The sequence below is a fragment of the Lepisma saccharinum genome, chromosome 1 (genome assembly GCF_977018435.1).
Source record: "Lepisma saccharinum chromosome 1, izLepSacc3.1, whole genome shotgun sequence".
Lineage (NCBI taxonomy): Eukaryota > Metazoa > Arthropoda > Insecta > Zygentoma > Lepismatidae > Lepisma > Lepisma saccharinum.
This window is the reverse complement of record NC_139229.1, coordinates 169,086,299-169,112,189: the sequence shown is the minus strand read 5'-3', so window position 1 is coordinate 169,112,189 and position 25,891 is coordinate 169,086,299. Positions and strand designations below refer to the sequence as shown.

Genomic DNA, 25,891 nt, shown 5'->3' with positions numbered 1-25,891 from the left:
ACAATGTTGAACCTGAAAAAGTAGGATGTCCAGTTAGATCGTCGAAGATTATGTAAAAGTAAATTCACTTCAGGCACGTGCAGTAGTGATTAAGGCGATATAAGTATGACACTGTTCTTACAATTGTAATAATCATGAACTCGTCCATTCATTCAGAAGAAAATTTCCGTCCAAGATATTGCAAAGAAATTTAGGAAAATTTCGTTCCGTTTGAAAACCAAAGAACCGTGACTAGGAAGTACTTCAGTATAAGAGTAACGAGTGACTACGGACAGCATTAGCAAGCAACTTGGAAATACATGCTAACAGCACCAAACCCGACCTGCCCAACCTATCCACGTATACATATAATAGCTTAAATAGACAAAATTTTAACTGCCTAACATATATGCATGCTTATTTCAGCTATTATATGCCTGCGTGGATAGGTTAGGCAGGTTAGGTTTGGTTCTGTTAGCATGTATTGGCAAGTTGCTAATGCTGTCTCTAGCCGCTCGTTAAGGCTTGATTCACATCTACGCTCAAGCAAAACTCAGGTCACTCTCCCCTAACGCTCCGCTCACGGACAGGGGGTATATCTACACTGGCAGTCAAGATTCGCGCCTGCCAAGGTACGATCAACGTGAGTCTGGTGTTGGTTTCTTCACAGAGTACACCGATTTTTCTGTTTAAAAAGCCTGCCGATTGTGCTAACTGCAATGTTTAAGAGATTTTCAACGACGGACTTGGCTGTTGCAGCACTGGCGTTAATTAGAAAAAAAATGACAAACAAGAAAAATAATTGCGAGAGCGGGATTCATTGACTTTGTTGATTTACTTCGCTTTTATGACAGTTTTGACTAATCGTGAGGATGAGAATGAATGGTAATATGATTAAATTGATGAAGGAACATCACAATGAACATCCATGCCCAGGCCGGGATTCGAACCTGGTGTCGTAGCACGCTGTGCTAACCACTCGGACAGGAGGTCGGCTATTATGTTCTTTATTGATGTTATACTTTTGGTTAGAAATCGGCAAACGTTTATTTGCAACTACAATGTGCAAAACTGTAAATGTCAACAATGGTAGTAACACTACTTTGTCGGTCTAGGTCTGACATGAAAAATTTCGGGCTCATTGTTTCATATCGACATTGTTGACCATTTCTTTTATTAGAAAGTTTCCAATACAACACGTGACAAATATACATCATGTTGTAAGCCAGTTTCAAGGACCCGATTGTTACGCATATCGTGTGAAACGTGGCCTCCCTCGACTTAAAATAATAATAATAATAATAATTGGAAGTAATTTTGTATCGTTCGAAGAACAAGTTCGTTGTTAATCTTGATTCGGGGCTAGATATCAAGAATGATTTGTCGCTTGGCAGAGGGTCGACCACCACCTCCTTGCCCTTTGCACACACAAAAATGACAATTTGGTCGTCCGGGAAAATATGACCGACAATAGGTTAGCTTTTTGATTTAAGGATTTTAATTGATGCAACGGGTTGGAAAAAGGTCGTTACAACTAGTGTTTATGGATCATATTTCTGGTTGTAGTTTGTCCCCTACTTTTTTTTTCATTGGCTATAATTGTAATTTTGTTGTTTCGGTCAGTTTTCTTTTCCTAAATTTATTTTACTCGGGTTCATGAAATCGCATATTTTGACCGATGTTTTATAAACTGAATTGAGAGGAAAATATTGTGGGATTTTCTTGCTCAATCAATTCGCCTTTTTTCTGTGTTTCAATAGGTCTTTGCCTTCTAACGGCTCATCTTCTAAGCACAAAACTGGGTTACGTATTCCCTGCAACGAGGCTGAAGACTGCTACTGAACCTTATCAGACGATCGAGCTTCGCAAAGTCAAGCTCCGCCCTAAGAGTATCAGTTAGTTCCAGAATAAACCACCCACTATAGTTGATTTATCTTGAAATTGGAACACAAAAAGGTTGATAGATAATTTTATAATTTCTATATTATTTTAGAATGTGCAGCTCATGTACCATCACTAAATAAGAAAAATATATAGTTTTTAAATATCGAGTGTATACATGTGATGATCGTACAGAAGTGGTGTGTTCTGCAAATAACCTATTTGTTTGGTAAAGGCAGTATTTTCTTTCTTTCTTCTGTAAATATACTAAGTTTTTCTTTCGGAACTTCTGTGTAATGAACTGAATACTTGTCAGAAACGGCATATATTTCTTTAAAGAAAGGGAGTTTATTTTTGTCAATTATTCTATTAAGCTCACAAAATATAATGAAACAGTTTAAAGGAAACAAATACCGTATTTCACCGCATAATAGTCACAGATTTTATGCTTGGGGGGGGGGGGTGAAGATGTTTTAAAATGCCTCTACAGCGTATTAAACCCGAATACTTTTGATTACCATACTGGAGCGTACATCATTCCGCATACACGTCTGTAAGTAATTAGGGATCGTTCAGAAATTTTCTAAAATTGTTCAAGGTGGCGATTACAATTAGAACGTACTACAGTAGTCTATAGGTTAGACTACAAAGACAGATTGTACGGTTCCATAAAAAATAGATTTATTTCTTACTTTTAGTTTATAGACGTATCTCCCAGGGTGCCATTACATCTCCTTAAAATATATTACGTGCTTTAATGAACATAATTACGATTCATTTAAATGTGGTGTCGCCTCGGTGGCCGACATTCGATTTCGTTACCGAAGTTTCAAGATTAGAGGTTCGGCTCGGGCATAGGTGTTCTTTGTGAGTGTTCCTTCATCAGTTTTATCTCATCATCTTTCATTTTCATCGTCACGATTAACCAAAAAGGTGGAAAAGGTACACAAAATAAGAAAGATGTAAATAATAATAACAACCACAACTTAGCCTAGGATATAAATAAGATAGTCAACATGCCACCGAACCTATATATATTTACACGAAGTGGGATTCATACAATTGAAGTGAAATATATTTGTAGTATTATTTTGAAGCCCGAGTACAAATATGCTGGGACGAACGAGTGAAAGCAAGGTTACGAAGTGTTATTTTCCCTAACGCAAAACGCGTTGAATAAGCAAAGCGTGTTGTTGTTATACTGCTGTCGATGAGACGCTATGAAGCCTTAACATGTTCATTGTACCCACTCTCCTGTCGCCGTAAGTACATTTCGCTTGTCACTCCGGAACGACGCGAACCATAAGTGCAAATATACACATCCATCCTTGCGTCTCTCACGATATTGTCATCTTAGAAACAAATCTTTGCTCAGTAGGATATTTTACGCACTTGTAACCGTCATGTGACAAGAAATCCTCAACTTGATACGTTCTGTAATTGCAGACCCTGTAACCTCTGCACTAATAATTTCGTATGTGCTTGCACAAGTGTTGATGCAAGCTCTCCTTTGTAAACACTTGACTTGAATAGCGAAATTTCCAGTAGCATAATATGTAAGATTTGTTCCATTGGGTATTCTTGCTCTGTTTTTTTGCCTGTCCCAAGAAGACAGTTTTTTGCCTATCTCGGTTATTTTACGTAACTTTTCTACACGGTTGAAAGGAGAAATGGTGGGTCTGAAACCGTCAATTTCCGCAGCCATCCAATTATACCATCAAAAATGACCATGACCGTTTTCAAAGTATAAGCGGTCATTACATAGTTATCCTAATTAATATAATTTTCAATAATTCAGTTTTTAAAAATATTTTTACCTGTAATTAATATCATTATCTTTATGCATGAAAAAATATTCAAATTTAATTTTAAAAATCGGCAGTGTGTTAAAATTTAACGGTAGCATATTGCATACTTTACGTCAACTTCTAGCATTAATCTCGATGATGATTGATGAACTGAAGAAATAGTTGATTGGATAAACCCAATGATACACAAATTGCTTATCCAATATTTAGCTTTGTTAACTCATAAAGATGGCGTATGCATGCCGAAATGTTTAAATCATGCAGTTAGCATGTTTTCGATGGCACAGATATCGTGGAGCTGCATTATCAGAGATTACTGAAAATCATAATGTAGCCAAAGATAGACCCTCTACTGAAAGTATGTTCTAGATTCAACCAAGAGCATTTAATGTGCTGCATTCGTTGACTTCTAGAATGAAACTACGATGTGAAAATGTACGGTCACCGGCAATAAAATGGATATCCTGAAATGCTCGCTTCCCTGCAAGGCGTTGTGTGTGTTGCCTGTATGCCGATGAGTGGATTTTAATAGCAAATTTTCAACGCAACTTCTACCAACGCCCCAGATGTAGGCAACACACATAACGCCTTGCAGCAGCGGCGGCGCCAAGATTAATCATCTAGGGGTGCTGACTGCTGAGGGGATGCAATTTGAAACTTAGCGATTTGCTTCATTTTTGCTTGATTTTAATACAGACATGTTTGGATATTTGAAAGAAACAGCTCGTTCAAGGAAGGTCAATGATATTCATGGACAACCAAATGATTTTTTTTTCCAGAGAAAGGAAAGAAAGATATTTTTACACGAGGAGGGGTAGGACAAAGAGGCATATTTCCCCCTAATAGTGTTGCTTTCTAACAAAACACTTCTTTAGTCTGAAGTTATCATGTTCCTACAACGCTCTTGTAATAATGAACTTAAATTTCTGTGAAATGAAATTAAATGCGTGAAATATATTATATGAGATTGACATCCATTTTCCAGGGGAGACTGTGGCCCCATTTGTCCCTCTTGTGAACATCTATGACGACATCTCAATTAGGTTTTATACTCCCAACAAAGTGATCATAAAATGTAAACATTCAGACACACGTTACAGTCTTGTTGAACTATAGAGTGAAATACAAAATAAAATTCTCTTTGCCTTTAAAAACATACTTTTTAAACCTTTGCAATACATTCTATCATTGTAAGAGTTAGGGTTTTCGGTTGAAGGGGTTTTGAAAAAGGGGTGCTGAAGGGGTTGCGGAAGAAAATTAAGGATTGCTACTTTGATAGGTAAAGTAATAGTTTAACATTAAAACTGACTTTTAAATTAAAAGTGAGAAACGCTACACCGGTGATAGACCTGAATAGAAAGAAAGAAGAGAATTGCTTCCATCTCTCTGTAATTTCAGCTTTATCTGCTCATTGTGGATTCCTCAATACTATACTTAAGATTATACATCTATTGTTTATTAATCAACATACGTGCTTTAGACTCGGGAATATACGGATGTCCGGTTAGATTCGTCTAAAACTTTTGGTTTTACGAACATGGGATGTTGGTGAAAGTGGGCGGACAATCGACGGCAGAAATTACGGAGGAAAAGGGCGGAGAAAGTTAAGTAATCAGGTGAAGACAATATTGTGGAGCAGGCATAGCAAACTCGAGGCCCTAATCAGTCATTGTTTTGGCTCGTTTAGGATTCGTATATCTTCCCTTCTAGAGCTGTCGAAGTACGGGTTATTATTATTAATATTACACACGTTAATATAGAAACTTGCAATACCACATTTTATGTCTTATTAAAACAAGCACAGATTCGTATTATCTTCACAAGATTATCATACAGTGTGTACATTTGTTTATTATACGGCTCGATCGCGTGCTAATGTACCGGATGGAATGACACCGCTTGCCGGCTAAATCGGATGTATGTAAACCCTCAACTCAAGCGCATACTTAATTATTTTAATTAAAATATTTCACAATTGCAAGTGCACTAATCACGTACTTTTGTCACAGGAGTTTTTAGACATATTTTTCATGTACTGCCACGCGTGTTTCACATCTTTTAAGAAAGTTCACTTAAAAATCGCCTCCTCACATTTCTACACGAGTGTGTTTTCATATAAGACCCGTATATATATATATATATGCTAATGTTGCGGCTTTAAAACAACACTAATAACGTTACAGAACGAAACTTCTAACTTTTTAAATATAGTGCATGGTGGGGCGGGTGAGTCAAAGGACAGGGGGAAGCAAGTACTCAATTTTGTGACTACAATAACTGCTGTAAATTTAGATACTTAGGTGTAATTCTAAGCACAGAACTGTATCAAAATCGGACAATGCGTTCAGGTGGTGGAAATATTTTTTTCCATTTACTGTGCGTGCTGCTGTTTCTATTTTTCCAAAACATTGTCTAGAGTAAGGAATTAAGGGAATTTTTAGAGAATTACGTAGACTATAATTTTGCAATAAATTTTTTATTAAAATACATTGCGCAATTTAGAGCGGTGGTTGGGGCTAAGTTAAATACATTTTACTACAATAATGGCTTGAAATTTATACATTTTAAATTGAAGAACAGCAAGCAAGATACCTTGGAGAATTAATCTGTTATTGTATTTGTAAGTGAAATTGTCAAACGCGTTTCTAGATGGTGAACGAAAAATCCCTCCCCTTTACAAGTTTCTCTTCTTTTTTCTTTTCTTTTTTTTCTCCATATTTCAAATTTCTCTTTAGAGTACATTTTCGGACACGAAGGAATGAAAATCACAGCGATTTAGACATGCAGTTTTGCAATGAAATTGCACAAATACAAGTACCAGGAAAGGAGTATAGGGTCCAAAACGCGAGCTTTGTGATTATATTATAACTGCCGCACATTTAGTAGGTTTTGAGGTAAAAAGAAGTGTAGAGGTAAAAAGAGACGTAACGATTATGTAATGATATTTGTCAATTCTGTTTACGTGAATTTACAGAGCAAACTGAAAATAAATTTGTTTACCTTATACCTTATAGTGTATGATCTGAATTATTAACATGTATAAATTCGAGTTTTGAGTCCAACCTTCCCATTCTTCTACATTTCTAATGAAAAATAAACAACAAATTTGTGTTAATAGGTCTCGATTTGATTTTTAAATGCAATTCTTCGTCACGTAATTACTTTGTTGATAAATATGCACCCTAGTTTCTCAGTCTGTATTTGTAAACTAAATTTTAATCAAGTTGCGTCAGAACAAATAAATAATCTAGTTCTGTACATTCTGCAAGAAAGGGGTAACAACATAAGTGTCCATAAAATAAATCTTTCGGTAACGCGATGCAACGCTGTTATTTCGATACGTTATTTCTCAGCCGCGTGGCAAGTACTCGCACTATAAACAATCTACCGAAGTTTGTTTTCTCACAGTGCACATAATAAATATACTAACACACGTTCAGAAAGGTACTAAAAGTAATGTCAGGGTTAATTAGTAACATAACTCATTATACTTTTTTGGCGATTGCATTAGTATCGGTAATTATTGTTTGTCAACTTTACTTGATAACAAAGGGAACTTATGTTTTCAAGAAACATAAGTGAAGAACGAAATCAGTCTTGAATACTTGAATATTTTGTTAAACTGTAATTAGCCTACTAAATTGTATATGGTTATGTTCTATTGCACATTAAAGGAGAGAGCATTGATTGACTTGCTTTATTTTACTTCGCTTTTGTGCCACTTTTAGCTAATTTGCGAAGATAGGGATGAGTGATGATATGATGAAATTCATGAATGGACACTCACAAACATCCATGCCCAGGCCGGGAATCGAACCCGGGACCCCTGGCGTCGCAGCGCAAAAGAAGAGATCATGTATTATAATATGCAAAAAAAGCAAGTCAATATTCAAATGATCATGTTTGGATAAGCTACTTTTTAAAATTAAAATAAATCAGAGGTGTTGTTCTATCAGTTTACTGCATGAATGCATAAAGAACATTATTTGCACCAAATCGGCATAGTGTCTTGATATAACATCATTTAGTTTGAACATATGAACTTTTCACATGCTCCATACATGCATCGACTTTGGTAAGTGTGAATTTTAAAACGTCGCCATTGAGGTATGTCTTACTTTATTAAGAGTGTAACCTTTTGAAAAACTAATCATTTGATTCGTTTCTTACTATTCTCTCCTGGTCCGAACTTTGTTGTTGCATCTAAACGCATCTCTGTTCCTGGAGTAATGTTTTGTTTTTGTATGTACAGTTTTTGTGCCAGTGGCCACAATTTGAGTTCTTATGCATTTAAATGGTGTGACAGAAGAATAACATTCCCTTGCTAAGGGAACAACTTCTGAAAGTACAGCCGACAGCAAAAGTAATAGGAGGCTAATTGTCTATAACCGTTTTGATTCACTCTGTTCTTCGCAATGTGAGGATAATGAATTGAAATTAGAAAAGCCAATAAGGCAGAGGACATCTGCAGCATCATCAGTAAAATCCCACAGCTTAAAACAACATTGGATGTACAGAAAGAAGAACGAAAATAGTGATTGAAAAATTGCCTACTGTTATTTTAGTCGCTGCTTGTACCAAAAAGGGTTTTGACAAATGTACTATTTTTATTTTGTGACGGATGCGTACCTTCGTAACCTCACCTGTGCTTAAAAATCTAATTTCATTTTTAAAAATGTGAAATATTGTAGTTTGACAGCGATATAAAGCACTGTTATGGTACACGGACAGACAAATAAATAACATAGACGATTTTTTTTTGTGGCGTCAAAGTAACTTACTTCCATACCTATAGCTTAATTGCGATGATGAATGATGGCCTGATAAAAGTAGATAAAAGATTAATTGAAAAAAAAAGTCATCAGTATTTGTAGGTTTAGCATGGCGTAATATTAACCGCTGTAATTCGAAGACACGCTTGATCGGTATAAAAATATATCTAACGTAAGCATGTGTAAATAATATATTCAAGCTTTATTTTATTGCTCAAATAAACGGTTTCCAAACTTAACATTATAATGGGTGTCTTCTTTACAAATAGTTAGAAAATCTTGAGTGTTACATTTAATTCTTACTTTTATTTAGGCTTGTATAACAATTTTGACCGTCTTTGTAATGCACGCATATAATATTGACTAACTATAATTAAGTTTGTAATTTATGGATGGACGGTATTTATAAAAATGAAGAAATGATTTTGAAAAACATTAACACAAATTACTTGATTGATTGATTTAATTTATTTTACTTCGCTTTTCTACCAAATTTTGTCTAATCGCGAAGATGAGGACGGAAGGCGATAAGGTGAAAGACATGAAGGAACGATCACAAACACACATGGACAACACACAACAAAGTCCTAGAGTGGATTTATATACTGGCCATAGGGCCAGACGCCAGAGCCTCATTAGTCTACAAAATGCAGTCCATGGTGTACTACGTGGAAGTGAGGTTCACATATGGGTGTTTTGTGAAAAGAACACCCCTTACAACCCCACAAATTACTTGTTAATAGAAATTACTATAACAAGCAAATGTGCGTGCTTGAAACATGACGATATCAATTTTCAGGTATTGTAACAGATTTGTAAAGTAATTAATTTTAAATCTTTTATACTTATTTATGTGATTATCTTTGTGTCTTAGTTTTGCGAAAGTAATGCGTGTATGGTAATAATATTACATAATGTTATTTCACTCTATATACTTCCAATGAAATTGTTGTTTAAAATGTAGAAAACATCCAACATGACTCTCAACATGGTTTTAAAAGATTCTAACAAACTGCGGAAAACAAACTTTAACTCTTGACTCGCACACAGAATTCAAAATTCATCAAAACTGACTTGATTACGTCTTTTAAAAATTGACATAGTTGGATGTGTAATTTTGGATTCTTTGAAATGGTTATGTAACTGCGTATTAAACTAAAGCGGTTATAGAAGCATCTATTGACATGCTTCTGTGTATCATTTTCACCTGACGCTGAACTATTTGTGTGCTTCTAATTACAACAGTTCATGTAGATGAATCTGTTCGTAGAGTCAAGAAATTTTTTTAACGTATTTTCTCCTTCAATACACGGAGTAGTAACTATATTAACGCCAAAAATTGCGCAGAAATAGCAATACCAAATACATACAAAGCCACGTTAAACGTTGAAGCTAAACACGGAAATTAAAATTAATAACAACTACATATAGAGAAAATACATTTTGTTCATATTCCTCAAGGATAGTCGCTAATCGTATCTTATAGGCTAATACAATATTTGTACTATACGGCAGATCAAGTTCTTGCATATTAACAATCATCTATATAACCACGAGTTATTCTTTTATCGTAACAATTCCCTTCCCTTTCTAATTATTTACTGTTCACGTAAATAAAGGACATCATCCACATATTACAGTATTTATCTACAGGGTGTTTCTGTGAGAAGTCTAATTTTTTAATTGGCTAGACTGTAACTTTTTCGGCCGTTAATGGTAGTCGCATTGTACTTAACCACCGCGCGAAATATTGGCTTTTGGCGCAAATAGCGACAGAATGCGTTGATGTGTCCATGTTCAGGATGTTTCCGCGTTTACTCACCAGTTCTCGCGCCAGGCAACAAGTTGACGTACACGGTGGTGCGGCAAGTGTCTATCGTGAAGAAGTACAAGTCTGCCAATTTCATTAGAGCCACACAAAGAGCTTACCACGCGAGTATGACATTCGGATTGGTCCTGTGTGGCGCAGAAACTGAAAGATACGGATTAATTTCTGAACAAGAAGGGCAGCACAAACGCCTCAGATTACCAAAGTGTGCAGAAGATATTTGTGACATTCGCTCATTACGTCAATTGTTCACAGGAGACCGGCTACTCCTGTCCTAAGAGCAAAAATCGGGGCGTGTAGAGTGAAAACTGAGCACCAACTGATGCGTTTCGATAGAAACAAGCATGTACGTTATTGCGAATGAATCTCAGCTTCGTACAAAGAAATTACGGATATCGAGGACGTCACGGGTTATCGACGTAGTTTCGTTTCACACTGTTCCTTTCAATCAGAACTATTACAAGCATTATAATAAGGTCAGTGAGCCCTTTGTGTAGCTACAATCGAATTGATAAGCCAGTAGGTCTTGACGAAGACACTCACTGCGACACTGTGTGTGTCAATTTGCTGCCTTGTGCGAGAATAATGAGTATATGCAGGAATATCCGGAGCATGGGAACACCGACGCAATCTTTCGCCATCTTCACCAAACTTCAACATTTCACTTGGCATTTGAGACTACCACTACGGCTACAAAAGTGAAAGGTTAATAAAAAAGGGGACTTTTCCACTGACGCGCCCTGTATTATATATTTATTTATTTCATTTGTTTTATTTTGCTTTTCTGACGCTTTTGGCAAATCGCGAAGATGGTGATGAGTGAGCATGATATTATAAAATAAATAGATAAAGGGACACTCTCAAAGGTTACGGATTCGAGTTCCGACTTTATTAGTATCTGTTCATCAGTTTCATGTAATCACCGTTTATTCCCATAGCAGCGATTAGTCAAATTGCGAAGAAATACGGCGTAAAAATAAGAAAAATGCAAACTGCAAGTCCGTGAATAGTTTTGCTGGAATACACCCGGATATTCACAATATATTCGTATTACTTTCTAAAATGAGAATTTTTAAGACAACAAGTGATTATAAGCAATTTTTTTCTGGCTGAAGGACATTCCTGGAGCTCCGAGGAGAGCTCAAGCCAAATAGCCCACCCATTGAATATGCCGCTAATTTTGCGGTGTTCTTAATTTTAGGATTACTGCAACATTTCTTAATTTATATTTTTGTAAGGACGCCAAATGTTTGCATAACGTAACAATCAGCATCGCACTTAAACTAAGGCAACGAAGTAAAGAAATATATTATTAATTTCGATCTCCGTTGGTGTTCGTTCATTAATGCCGTTACCGCCCATTAGTGTTGCCCACGAGACGAGACTTTGGCCTGTCTCGTCTCGTGGAGGCTCGTGGAAATGCTGTCTCGTCTCGAAAATATTCGTTTGTCTTATGACACATGGTCAATCTCGTCTCGTCTCGAATTTTGGAAAGCCTGTCCCGTCTCGTCCCGTGGGCAACACTACCGCCCATCATGTTGCGTAAATGGTTTGTCGTTGTAATCACAACCGTTTTGATGTCCATCTTATCAAGCGCCCCCATATTGACACGGGAGCCACTGTTTGGGAAAACCGATTTCAATTATGGGGCTCTGTGTTGTATACTTCTTATATACAAGAAATAGTTCACCGAAGTAACATCATACTGGTTATCAATAGTTTCTTTTTCTGACATTGCATTTGAATGCCGAGATCGTATACAATTTTCTTTAAATAGTTCCATCTTTTGCTACTTTTCTTCTGGTCCTTTCTGCCAAATCATACGTGTCCTTGCAATAAGAGGCTTTTTCTGCCCATATTTACTAATTGCCTGTTCATACATCGTTCTACTGAACATACTAATTGTGAAACAGGGATTTTTAGTAAAGTCCAGTTGAAACGTAATATTTACTATCACGAATTACCTATTCATATGTTCATTTATTGTGTACACCCAATAAAGAAAATAAACAACGTCATACTTTCGGATTTTTAAGTATGCCACACCTGGAAGTACTTTTCAATATGATATTTTCTTTAGTGAGGTTCTCGTGTCAAAAAAAAAAAGAGAACGAATAAAGATGTTTAAGGTTTATTTGGTGCCAGTTCTTTACGTATGATTTTCTTCCTTGGCTGTAGACTGTAATGTGTAAAGGGTTAAATGCAAATAACAGAAATATATCATTCAATAACAACGTTTGGAAAGAACGATACAGCCGGCTTCCGTGACGAAGTGGTAAGTCGACCTCCGTTGTGGAGTGGTTATCACAGCGAGTCAGGGGTCCCCGTTTCGATTCCCGGGTAAGACATGGATGTTTGCGTTTGTCTTAAACGAGATATTAGAAATTTGAGTAGACTGATTTTCGAAAGAAAAAGAATGACGGGGAAACTAACCCTTGGGGTTATCTTTAAAATAAATGATGGTCAGCGTATTGATCTGCGAAGCCAGAAGTCACAGGTTCGAACGCAAGGCACGCATGTATCATTGTGTTTGTCTCATTACAATTTTATCAGTATCAATATCATCATTCATCGTTGCGATTAACGCAAGAGGTAGAAAAGTAACTTAAAATATTGAAATTATAAATAGCACATGAATGAAGCTCATTAGATATGAGAAAATATGCTTAAAATTACTCTTCCTTTGACGCAGTAAAAATGCCATAGATCGTACGTTTCGATCAAAACGAAAGAAAATTCAATAATTCCACGCACGATTACACGCATAGCCTATGCTGCATTATGCAAGTGCACGAAATGCATTTTATGCCTTTTCTTTTCTGCGTGGATGTAATCTAACTGTTATTCGGCAAGATCAAAATTGTATAGTCTCGCACTCTCAAATCAGCCTTTTATCCTTTGAGGTGCAAAGAAATATCGCTAAAAATTTTACATTTTTGGTGAATTTAACGAATATTACGCCTTACGTTTTATCCATCCAAATATATTTGCAATACGCTTTAATAAGAAAATTTTGTTCGACGGCATAAAGATGACAAATGATGGCAACGTCGGAAAAATACACCTTCTGTCATTATTCAAACTTCAAGAAGTACGTAATCGTTTGATAAGTGAGAGAATCATAGGTATTCTAAAAGTTATGTTTTTTATATCTTATAAAAGAACAGCCCAAAACTTTCAACACAACAAACTACAAAATTTCCTCTTGTAAACGTAGAATAAACAAATGTCCATGTTCCCTATTTAGACATGTAAATAACTATTAATCTTTTCTGAAATGTTTAATTTGGTATTCCTCACAATTGTATGATAATGTTCTCAGTTCACTCCGATTCTGTTTCGTGCTGAGCCGAGAAAAATTTCTGATCGGTTATATTCCAATAGCGGAAGTATGTAGTTGTTCCAGATTTAATGAAGTATCTAAATTATTAGGTATCAAGTTCATTCTCTCCAAATTCGAGAATATTTGTAGTCTTCAAAGAAGATATAAACACAGTAACCAGTCGTTAGTTTAATCCACCATTTATAAAATTCATGTTCAATTTTATCTTCTAGTTATAAATGGAACTACACAAATGGTCATAAACGAATTCACAGCTATCGAACTCGTCAGACTATTTCAAGCGTTGATATGTCCGTATCGGAAGAAAATGGCCATTGCAAATTGTGAATTCACTCAAATTTAATGTTCTATATAATACTTATACGTATAAAATAATTAAAGTCATTCGTTTCGCAAATCGCTGATTCGGCAGAAACAAATTAATACCAAAATTTGAATTTCAATAACATAAATATACAATATTGTCGTTTTTCATATTTTTATATATCCCACGATAAATCCAACTTAATGCAGTCAATTACTTTCATGTTTTTATATCTTAAATTAGTTTTATACAGTGTTCATTACTATATGTTTTTTTTCTATTGGAGATTTGAAAATTAAAAAGGTTATTTTCTTACGTTCATAATTTAAAATAACACATGCACCGTGCTTAACGGCAAATGCTACATTATGACGAACATTTTTATATATTATATACAATATGGTTGTTAGATATATACTTGGGTTAAATACTAATTATATGTAGGGATATATTGTAAACATTATTTCTTTAAATGGGTGCGAAAATTATAAAACACAGTCATTACAAGCCTTTCACGCTAGCAAAAATTAATGAATTAATCCTTCAAAAAATGTTAATCTTTATTACTCTTTTGACCGACTGTAAGAATCAAAATAGCTTTCTTTTTATACATAGAGAACTAATAATACTTAAAGATAATTAAGCGTTAATCAGTGTAAAATTATAACTCGGATACCGAACTGTAGAAAAATATTGTAGGCAATAGCATTGGAAGTATTATATAAGATTCATTGTAAAGTATTAACTAATTGGCTTGAATATTCTCTCGTGATTGTTCATGCAATCTACAATCTAGCTAATTATGTCATAATTACTTAATATGAAAAATGCAGGTAAACTTTTGAGTATGTTTGAGAGAATTTGTCACCGTCTTAATGGTAATTTTTTTTGGCTGTTCATGTTCAGGAATACAATGCTCCAATAATGTTCCTGCTTTCGAGGAACCGTGTGATGAAGGGGTAAATTCTGACATAAATGATCTTGTTTTAAATTCTTCTTAGATATCCAGGAAAGTTGTAGCGCGGATTGACTGTTAGGTACGTAGTATGTGTAATAGTTTTGTGGCGCCTTAAATCTAGTTTCTATTAGAAATATCTAGACAACAGAGGATGCAATCAAGCAAATATTTCTGAATCCTCGATTTGATTTTGCAAATATATTTTTTTTGTAATTGACTGTGTAAGCGTGATTTTTCGAGATCAGAGATGTTTTTAAAGAAATAAGGTTCTCTTGGTCGCTTAGGACCAAATACGAGCATAACCTTAAACATATTTGACAAGAATAAGCTCACGTATATAAAAACAACATGCCAATACGTTGTTTGAAATTATATACACGCGCAATAAATATATTATTATGCACACATGTCAAAATAAAATTGAAATTTAAATGTTTTCGCTGTTACTGCATGTAAGAATCAATAACGAACGTAGAAATTAATTTAATTTAATACGTGTACGAAAGGTATTTGGTGCCTAAAATATGTGTGTTAATCTTTGAGTGCAAGGGGCGACTAACTATAAATTTGTCAATTGCGAGCTTTTTTTAGCTCGCGCACGAACGAACCGCAGTTTACAAACCTAAATGTTCCGTTGACTTAGGAGACAACGTGCAGGCATGGAAAAAGATCCCAAGAAAAGTTGTCAGGACACGGAAAGTACTTTTTAGAGAAATACAGAGAGTTAAGAAAACAACTTACCGGATGATGGCCGATCGGAGTATCGCGTGCAGTAGACCCACGCCGGCCACAGCAGGGGTTGAGAAGACGAGGAGTTTGTGTTCCCTCCCGAGTACGTCGAGGGGGGCAACTTCGAGAGGTCGATCGGCTGATTGTCCGCGTCTGCACCGTTCGACGCCGTCGACTTTTCGTCCTTTTTACCGTCACATTCACTGTTCTTCTGCTTTGCGGTCGCGGGCTTCGAGTTTCTCGCCGGAGCCGGCGGTTGGGTGAGTCTCTGGGCGGCCACTGGTGTCGGCGACTTCCGACAACCGCCGCTGCTCGGGCGCCCGAACTCGGGCTTCAAGATATTGTCTATACTGAACTTTAGCGTTCGCACTGGGGGATTGTTGTTGTTATTATTGCCATTGTTGCTCGCATTGTTGTGATTGACTACTTCCACGATGCGATTCTCCGGTCGGTGGTTATTGCTAATAGGAACTTCTTGGTTGTCCGGCGAAGGTGCCGGCGAGGGTGAGGTCAGGTCACTTTCCAGGCCTGAGCCGGAGTCCAGGATGGGTGCGTCACTGGGGATAGGCGGGGGTGATTCACTGCCAACACTGAGTTCTTCGTCGTCGTCCGAACCATCCATGGTGGCGTCGCACCCGCTGTCTCTGCTCACCTCCGGTAGGTGCTTGCACTGGTGGTACGCGTCGCAGTAGAGTCCCGTGCTCGATGCCGGGCTCGGGCGTCCCATCAACGATGAACCGTCGGCATTGTTGCCGCTGGGGTCGTGGTGAAGCAACGCGCTGGTTGCCATCGTCGTAAGCATTTGTCGCACTGGGTCAGGCGTTGATCATCGTTGACAATTCCCCGAACCCGCGTTCGCGTCACATTATCCCGGCCAAAAACTCGACAAAACTTGAAAATATTGGCCAGCACAAGCGCACGACACGATCACCTCGGCGGCTCGCGTAGGCCTCCTCCGCCAAGCCCTCTCGTGCAGTCGCCCCAGCGTCAAGGTACGCCGAGCCACACCGGAAACCGACAACGTCTCCACGGGGAACGAAGGGGGAGAAGGGCGGGGCGAAACGCGCAACGCGCCAGTTGCCGTGACGTCATCGAGCTCGCTTCCCGCCCACCGGGTCGTCCCCGACGGTCCGTCGTCCAATCCGGAACCCCGTTACATCTGGCCGTTCCGCTATCTGGCAGGCATCTTCATAAGGTGTGATTTGCTGTTTGGTTTCCAGGGAGAGATTTTGATAGGAAGGGTTCCCCCTCCTGTCTGGGGTATTGTCCACACTAACTCTCTGAGCGTGATTGTCGTTTTTGCGCTTACCCCACAATAAAATAAACGCAAGTAGGCCTACTGTGTACGTGTAAATGCAGTAAATATGGGCATGTGCGTTGTCTGAATGTGCATCCGTAGAAGCAAGGAAGGTAAATGGCATTTTACTCACGGTTGAAAAAAGTTCTAGGCAGAGGTTGGATGTATAAAAATTACCAGGACAATTATCCATTACTATGTTCTTTAGTTCGTTTTACACAATGCTAGGTTCCAAAAATCAAACAAATGAGTCCACACAGGAGCTGCTGACAATCTCTGAACAAGCAGCATTAAAATTCAATATCTTACAAGAGATATAATAGAAAGATGAATGTAAATACTGCTAGAAAATTTGCTTGGTAAAATTTATTCATTCCATTGTACAGTTGGACGTAAATTGTCCAACGCTATTTTCTTTAATTTGCTCTTGTATCCTACGTCTTTTTCAAGAAGCTTCCTTGTCGTTTACTTCCAGCTCGTAAACCTCGCATAAAACAAAGTAACAGTTTGCCTGGTATGATCTTTGTATTCGACTGTACAGTCAAGTTCAAAGGTTATTAGTATGCAAAGTGTCCATCATTACTTTAATTCACTTTACTTCAACGTTCTTGCATGAAATGTGTTCCAGCGATGTTCAAGAGGGATTTATTTATCTGCTTATAGTTTACAGATGCCATTTAATTCTTGAACAGAAAGAGCAACCAGCCTGGTTTGCTGGGGACTTGTCCCGATTTTGAGCAATTCATATCCTAAACGCATAGAGTCCTGGTTTTCTCAAAAAAAAAAAAATGCAGTAATTTGTATCACAGTTTCCAAATGACAAGAAAACTGGAGGCTATGTGAGACTGTAAGTTCACCTGTACTAGGGGTAATATAATAATCTACATTTAAGTTTAAAAACATTTCATACTTGTTTTCCTCATTTAATTACCTTTACTATAAATACTTATGTTAACTGGTTGTAGAAGAAAGTATACTTATAATAATCGTGTAAATGGTAATAATAATAGAAAAAGTATAGCTTACAATTTTTACGGTCTCCTAATAATATTGCAGGTTGTCATTATCAAAAATTGGTCACCATCTGAAAACACATTTCCAAAAAAGAGCTCCATGTTGATCCGTAATTCGACTGTACCTTCTAAGTAATTATAACGGATTAAGATTTATTCAACAGCGCTCTTTCACATCCAGAACATGAAAATCAGTTGTTGCAAACGAATTTGCAGCTTGTAAATACACATAGTACACAACGCCCGACATTTAATTCCCAGATTGGACACGAAATTCTTTTGGGGCACTTCCAAAAAGTACTTCTGATCATTTTTTACACGTTATGATATGTTATTCGGTAGAGATAAAAGTGTCCAACCGTGTTCTAAAAGTTCACAAAGTTCATTTTCAGGAAGTTTGTAACATTATCTGGCATAGGCCTATACTTTTGGTACTGCACTTCTCTTGGAAAAAGTTGCATGGCAAAGATGCTACACATTCGCCAAACAATGATATGTATGGTGTTCATTGTTGCACGTAGATTAAGCCAGGAGAGGTACACTGAGGTGAGGTGCACTGGAGAGAGAGAGAGGGTGGAGGGGAGGGAGAGAGACTATTTCGAGAATAATCAAGTGCTATAGGTAAAAATGCGCTAACTTATGGTAAAAATGAATTATTATAGTGAAGAAATAACAAATTTTTTAAAAATGAAACTGGTCAAAATTATACTACCGGAGAAAAATACATTAAAAAAACAACAACAACAATAAAGCTGACATAAATTAATTTGTGTTTCGTCGAAGGTGCGTGTATGATTGTGATTTTTATAAGTCTCTGTAACTGACTTTATGAAACATAAGTATAAATTACTGGTAATAAGTGTTCTTGCATTTTCACATATTTAGCTGACAGTACACAAATCCGTGTGCATATTTATCCATTTTAACTTTGACACGTTTGTGCTAGACTTTGATCCCCTGTATAACCAACATGAAGGTACTTCCCCTAATTTCGTCTTCATATATTTTTTTTAATATTTTTGAAACGGAAGCTATACACAAGGATGAGATGTTATTCTTAGGCTGTGTGAACGCAAAACCCAAAACGTGTCAATTGACACACATATTTTGACTTCAATAACACATTAACATGCATAAACTGCAAATGATGCACGTTAATGTGGTATTGAAGTCAAAATGTACGTGTCAATTGACACGTTTTGGGTTGGGTGGAAGGGAATAAAACGTTTCAAAATATGTCTTACATTTTGCAAAAACTTTCAGATAAAATGTTAACTCGTGGTATTGTAATTCAAAAAGACTCACAAACGATGTATTTGAGAAAATCTTATCTATCTAGCGCTTAATCTGCAATACTAAACAAATTAACCAATAATACTCAGTATTAATGGCATTTCTAAAAGCGGAGGTATGGAATGGGGGGGGGGGGGCTATCCAGCTTGAGCCCTTCATCGAATGATATTTGATCTCATGGCAGTACATATCCAACAAATGCTGTTGCTATCATAACCTGTCGATTTACAAATTCTCATTGCATGAGGCACTGCGTTTACATATAAATAAATATCACAAGGTAAATAGAACTTTCTTAGTACATTGGAGTGCGTCGACTGAAAACTCATTCTATTTTTTTTTAAATAGCCTCAACTACATATGTATTATTTTTGTTTTGTGATAAATCGGCCTGTTTGGATGAAATCACAGGTGTGCTTGATTGGTATCGGCTACATTGTTGTAATATCTATCAAGGGTGACCAGAGAGTGCGGGTTCATGACGCGCGCTACATCATGTAGGAATTTTGGAGGTAAACAAAAATAACAGAACTTCACAGTGTAATAAACGATTTGAAAAATATTGTTTTATATTTGGCGATGATTTAATAGTTGTTTATTATTAAAGAGTTAACGTAATTTCTTCCCGAGAAAATATTGGAACGAAATAGATGAAAAATTCTCTTGGTCGCTTTGCTCAAAATGAAACCTTTTCTGTAAAAGTACCCTTCAGTTTATGCGCAAGCTATTCCTTAAAAAAGGCTTACGATTTGTTAATGCGATATCGTGCAGTGCATTCAAATCGATAGAGATGCACAATGAGCAAGAACGGGAGGAAATCATTGGATTATAAAAGTTACGGCTTCCTGTGAAACTATTGATGCTGTATTACATTAGTATTATTGTCAGTTTTGGAAAGAAATAGAGCTAAACAATTTTATTGGTCTGTTCGCTCGCAAATTATTACATCTCTGTAAGCCTAAATCAACCGTTTTATGACGTTTGTATTAATTACTTGAGTCCCTCTTTCAGTCAGTTTTGTGAGGGTGAGGGAGGAGCTAAGGTTGTTGTTTCGATTCTACGTAAAATTGTAGATCACTTCGAAATAGTATAGTAATGTGCGTAATTAGAATATAATGTCAGTACTATTTTTTTTCGTGACTACCGCGCTGTATGGGGAATGGTAACGCTGCTATCTGTCATGTTCAGATATAAAAGTAAACAAAACTGCATGTTGTATCACTTCCTTCGGTGTGGTACACTCGAGACAACATTCGAGATACAGTCCTGTCTCCATGTCAAGGATGTGTATCATTGTGTTTGCCCAGCTTCAATTTCATCAGCTCGCCATTCATCCTCATCGCCGCGTAGCCAAAGAAGTAGAAAACTGACGTCACATAAACGAGGGAGAGATTCGAGAATTCGGATATTAGTTCCTATATGGGACCTTTATCAAAGCAAGGCGACTCGTTAAAAATATCACACAATCCCCTCCTGAAGAAAAGTTGGTAAATGGAATCGTATATCTAAGACAAAACGTAAAATTTGTGACTGCTCAATTTAGCCAAGTCATCTTCATCGACGCGATTAATCAAAAGTAGAAGAAAAGCGACGTTAAATAATTTCGTACTTCTTTAGGTTAATCACAACCACAGGGATGAGAAATTGATGAATATTGCACAAAGTCTCGAACCCAGATCGTGAGTCGAGCTCTGAACGTGTTTGACCACCGAAGCAGCTAATAAATGACCTTCCGCTATTGATTATATTTTAACGTTTTATTATAATAAGAATTGTGTAGAATGGCCTGTCTCGAGCAAAGTAAACGCACATCAAAAGCAATTGTACGATCATGTCTCAATTCGATTGAACTCTTGTGTTGTTCGTTTATTACTCAAGGAATTTAACGTCGCGTGTGTTGAAACTAGAGTTAACTGTGAAGAAGGACGTTGGTGAGTTTGTAAAATCTGTTTATTTTACAAACTCACCAACGTCCTTCTTCACAGTTAACTCTAGTTTCAACACACGCGACGTTAAATTCCTTGAGTAATAAACGAACAACACAAGAGTTCAATCGAATTGAGACATGATCGTACAATTGCTTTTGATGTGCGTTTACTTTGCTCGAGACACGTTTTATCAACAAATCAAGCCTTGGGAGACGACATCATACTCGCCCGTCTAATTGCAGGCTTTCCGCGAGCCGTGTTCGCGTCCGACTTCCCGATTAGTTGCAGCCTCGTGCTGCTTATGGTGCTGCTGTCTGCGAGACCGAGAGGAGGACTCTGCGCGCCATCTAGTGACGGGAAGAGGAACTAGGTTCGCCGTTTGCTGTTCAAACGTTTGGACGCTGTTTTTTCTTCTGTCTGTCTATTTTGTTCGCATGGACAAACTCGTATGCATTTAGCACACACACAATAAATGTATATAAATTACAAAATTTCTGAATTATCATCACCATGGTAGCCGAGCGACTTTTTTATTAGTGCTCCGCTACAAGGTTTTGTGTTCGAGCTCCGGTGCGGGCATTGGTATTCCTTTCTGTTTTATCTGCCGTTAGTTTTAACATATCACAATTCATTATCACTGTGACGATTACCTAGGCAGGTAGAAACCCACATTAAATTAAGAAACTTTTTAAAATGTCAAAGTTACACTAAAACGTATTTCTTCTAAATAATGTAATATAAATGTTTGCTTGATATTCTGTGTTAGAACACTATATTTTAATTTTCTTCCCGTTCCAGAAATATTACTGTTAATGATTCTAATTCAGCGATTCCCAAAGTGTGCGCTGGCTTACAGGGGCGCCGAGAAATGTTCCAATATTTCACTGAAATGACACTGACTTGTTACTGTACACATGGTTTTGGATACGATTGTTCCAAATATGTGCTTATTTAGTACTTCTTACATTTAAAATGTTTCTGAATTTGAAATATGTGTTTATTTTTTAACTTAAGGCAAGCAACACTAACTGAGCTTTGCAAGTGATAGATAGGCCTACATTCTGACTTGGGCGATGCCGAAAAATCTTTAAATACTACGGACGCCGTGAAACGAAAAAGTTTGGGAACCCAGGTTCTGTGTATTAATGGGCCCCAATTATACGTTAAAATATCTCAATTTATAAACTTCCTTTTTTGGAATGGCTTTAAGTGTTGATGTGTCGTTCATATTTTTCCTTTCATGCCAAATTTATTGCGAACCGTATTTTTAAAACCGTGCATATCTTTGCCTTCATTTGGGTTGGTTCGATCAATCGGTCGATTTGGAGGCAAATGCGGCCGGAGCGTGGTGCTGATTCCATCACCTCCACAATGGGTGGAAATCGGGAATGAGTGGGACCCTATACATTCACAGATCCCATAATGTATCTTCTTTGCACAGCACAATGAGCACGGGCTAACTTTACCCCACTAAGTACATTTCAGGACAGAAAAAACTTTGCCTAATCATTTCTTTTAGTCCTTTGAGACTTTGCAATGGGCAGACTGAGACGACACCATACCTGAAAACCTTAAAAAAAAAAAAAATTGTCGCTATGGTCTTTTCAGCTAGAAACGCTTTTCTGCTAAGTGTAAAACACGATGTGTGAAAATATTATTTGGATCGATGAAAAAATAATAGGCAACCTTTGTCGCCTGGTTATAAATGATTTTCATCTTGTAAGTACGACGTACAAGGTGTGTTCCAGTGGTATAAGTAGGATGGGGCAGCAGGGGCGGCGTCCCGGGCCCCCGAAAGATCGGAATAGTGCAATGGGTTTTCCAGCCTTACGTTTTTGTTAGACTGGGCAGGCAGATTTCAGTGACGTGTGAGGCCCAAAGCTGGAGGTTTCGTATAGATGCCGTAATTATGCCATGATTTCCCATTATGCTATAAGCAAAGAGTGTCCGTGGAGAAAAAATGTGGAGATTTTAACACAATTAAACAAGAATTGTTGCAATCCTTACTTAACTGTGTCAGCAAAGCTGACGGTAAATCGGTGTATGTACAAAAATGAACCCAACAACTTGCACCTCAAAATTGGGCCACATTCGGACGCTCTCCTTTAACATTTTTGCTAGCATAAATGCTATGTAAATGCTTCCAAAAATCTTATTGCAGACAGTACTTTACACGGAAGCATTTCGTGTAACTTTTCGGCTAGATTTTGTCATTACAATACATAATATATACAGCATGAAAGGCACGTCGAGTTACACCATCTATGGTGAATGCACAATTGAAACAACTAAAATAGCTATTATTTCATACATGTACTGTACACGTTATAAAATATGTATATAAACAGCGACATTGTTTTGTACCTAATAACGTTTTATGAAACATAATTCCTCTCGGTTGAGTAGTTATCGGCTTTTAAAAGTGCGAAGTGATGCATTGTTTACATCTGCACTCGTGACCTAGAGCTCGCTTCTGATTGGTTATGTTACGAAAAATGTTACGGAAAGAGGACGGATCCTATCCTTGAGAAATGCCATGAAATATGCCATGGTATCTGAAATGCTATAAAATTTTGCACTTTACACGGTAGCATTTTGATCATGAGAAAAATGGTAAGGAAAATGCTTTCGTCTAAAGCTGGCATTAATCATAATTTAATGCTGAAGAAGAAAACCGATAAAGAGCCCTTATTTTTGGTAACAGTTCAGAATGTCTGTAACTTTCTTTCGGTACCGGCATTCTGCAATGGCAGGAGTTAAATTGTTGAACAAGAAATAATCCGAACCCAACTCTCAAAATACCCAACACGACGGGCAGGAAGATAAGGAGTTGTGTATGCTCTTAGAGAGAGGCTTTTTGATGTATTGAAAGTTTTTTTTCTTATATAATATTAACAAACAGGAAGCCAGATGAAAGAGTGGAGCTAAGGGGAAAAATTGAATCTCTCTGTTTCAATGTAAAGTATTGGAGCAGATGAATATCACTTCTAAGTCATGACAAGCAAACACTCTTGACATGGCTGCACATGAACTCTTCTGGAAACGCTATCTTAGAAATGACAGCTTCTGGGATCATTTGAAACACTTGCTGAAATAATGAAAATATGTACCAAGGTATTTCGAGCTAACTCTCTGGCAATAAAATCAAAAAGGTAAAGATGCACTTTGACGAAGTGTCCAAAGACTTGCCAAACCGAAAGAGCTGGTTCAACGTATCAATATTTTAACCGATGATGGACACAATTTACTCACAACTGGGCAATCGTTTCAAAAGCATGAAAGCAGCTGGACACATAGAAAGTTATAAACCTTTTTGTCAAGACACCCCATAGACACTGAGCTTCGAAAGGAACTTGAAAAAATTGCCAAAAATATTTCCTAACTTTTCAGTTCTTTCAAACACAAGATAAAGGACATGATGTGATAGAGCTTGCTCATCACAGGGTGTACACAAAAGAATATAGGAGTTTTATATTTGTTTATTTCTCTTATCTGCGGCATACAATAATAAGCCATACATGAGATGGAAGTTTATTTAGCATCTACTACATGCACACTACACACACTACGTTACACAGCACACATCCAACAGGTAGCCGAGTTCTTCCAATATTCTGGTCAGCGTCCCCGGCGTAATGAATGCAACAGCCTGTTCAATCTATAGTCTCAAGTCCCGAAGTGGGATTCACGTTTGGCTGGACAATCTAGCGTTTCCAAATGCACGTTCGAATTTCCGCTGACCTGTATCGACAGAATTGCATTTCGTAAACTTCAGAGCACAAAAATTTTTCTTTGAGGAGTCACCATCTTGAAAACTGGCGCTGATGAAACAGCTTTTCATTGTCGCCGGACAAAATTTCCACAGTTGCTCTTTTGTTACATTTAAGGCACAAATGCGTACGTTGGCTTACATTGCCATAACACCTACTTATAACTCGGATATTCTTTTGTGTACACCCTGTATCGTTTATTGACTTCCAATTATGCTGATGTGTGCACAGATTGTTTCATGTACAGTCACCGGCAATAAAAATTGGACATCTAGATCCTGAGATACTGGCTTCCCTGCATGGCGCTATGTGTGTTGCCTAACTCTACGGCGATCAGTGTCAATAGCAACAAACAATAGAAGGTTCTGCTATCGCCGTAGTTAGGAAACAGACATAACGCATTGCAGGGCAGGATCTATTTAAGTGTCCCACTTATTTCCGGTGACTGTACCTTACTGCAAAGACAGAGAGGTCGTTTTCTAAATTTAAATTTTAAAAACATATTTACGCAGTACTACGGGTCAGGAAAGTTTTAGTGGCCTGGCTTTTTCAACTGAAAATGACAGAAGCTAAAAAATCAAGTTTAAGAAAGTAATCGATGCTTTAGCGCAAATTTTAATCTAAAGGGTGTTCCGTATAGGACGCCGAATTTGAATCTAGTTCTATTGTTTTGTTTCGAGGTGGGCAGAAATGTTCTTACTACTGTTGGCATCTGTTGTCATGCCGCTCAACTGTTTTGACTCGTTTGTTGTGGTTTCCTTCCGAAAATCCTAGAATAGCCTAATCCAGGAGCGTGAAATCCATCCATCCGCTGAGAACGACTGTGTGATGTGGGTTTTGGCAGGTGGAGTGTGATCTTACACCCTGTGATTTATTCTTATGGGAGTTTGTGAAATCACAGGTGTACGCCAACAAACCACGAACCCTTTTGGAACTGAAGGCGGAAATCATACGGGTGATTGGAGGCATCGGGACAGACATCTGCGAG

General features: G+C 37.3%; 2 protein-coding genes across 2 annotated transcripts in view; one reads left to right on the top strand and one right to left on the bottom strand.

Moving 5' to 3' along the window:
* LOC146003835 (homeobox protein engrailed-2b-like) overlaps positions 1 to 16,599 on the bottom strand; it is a 160,265-nt gene extending 143,666 nt beyond the window's left edge. The window contains exon 1 of the mRNA XM_083142273.1: positions 15,615 to 16,599. Coding sequence (XP_082998399.1) covers positions 15,615 to 16,404 — 790 coding nt within the window. The 5' untranslated portion in view covers positions 16,405 to 16,599. The remainder of the gene's footprint in view (positions 1 to 15,614) is intronic.
* Positions 1 to 25,891, top strand: part of Nacalpha (nascent polypeptide associated complex protein alpha subunit) — a 283,299-nt gene that overhangs the window by 114,782 nt on the left and 142,626 nt on the right. The gene's annotated exons all lie outside the window — the stretch shown is intronic.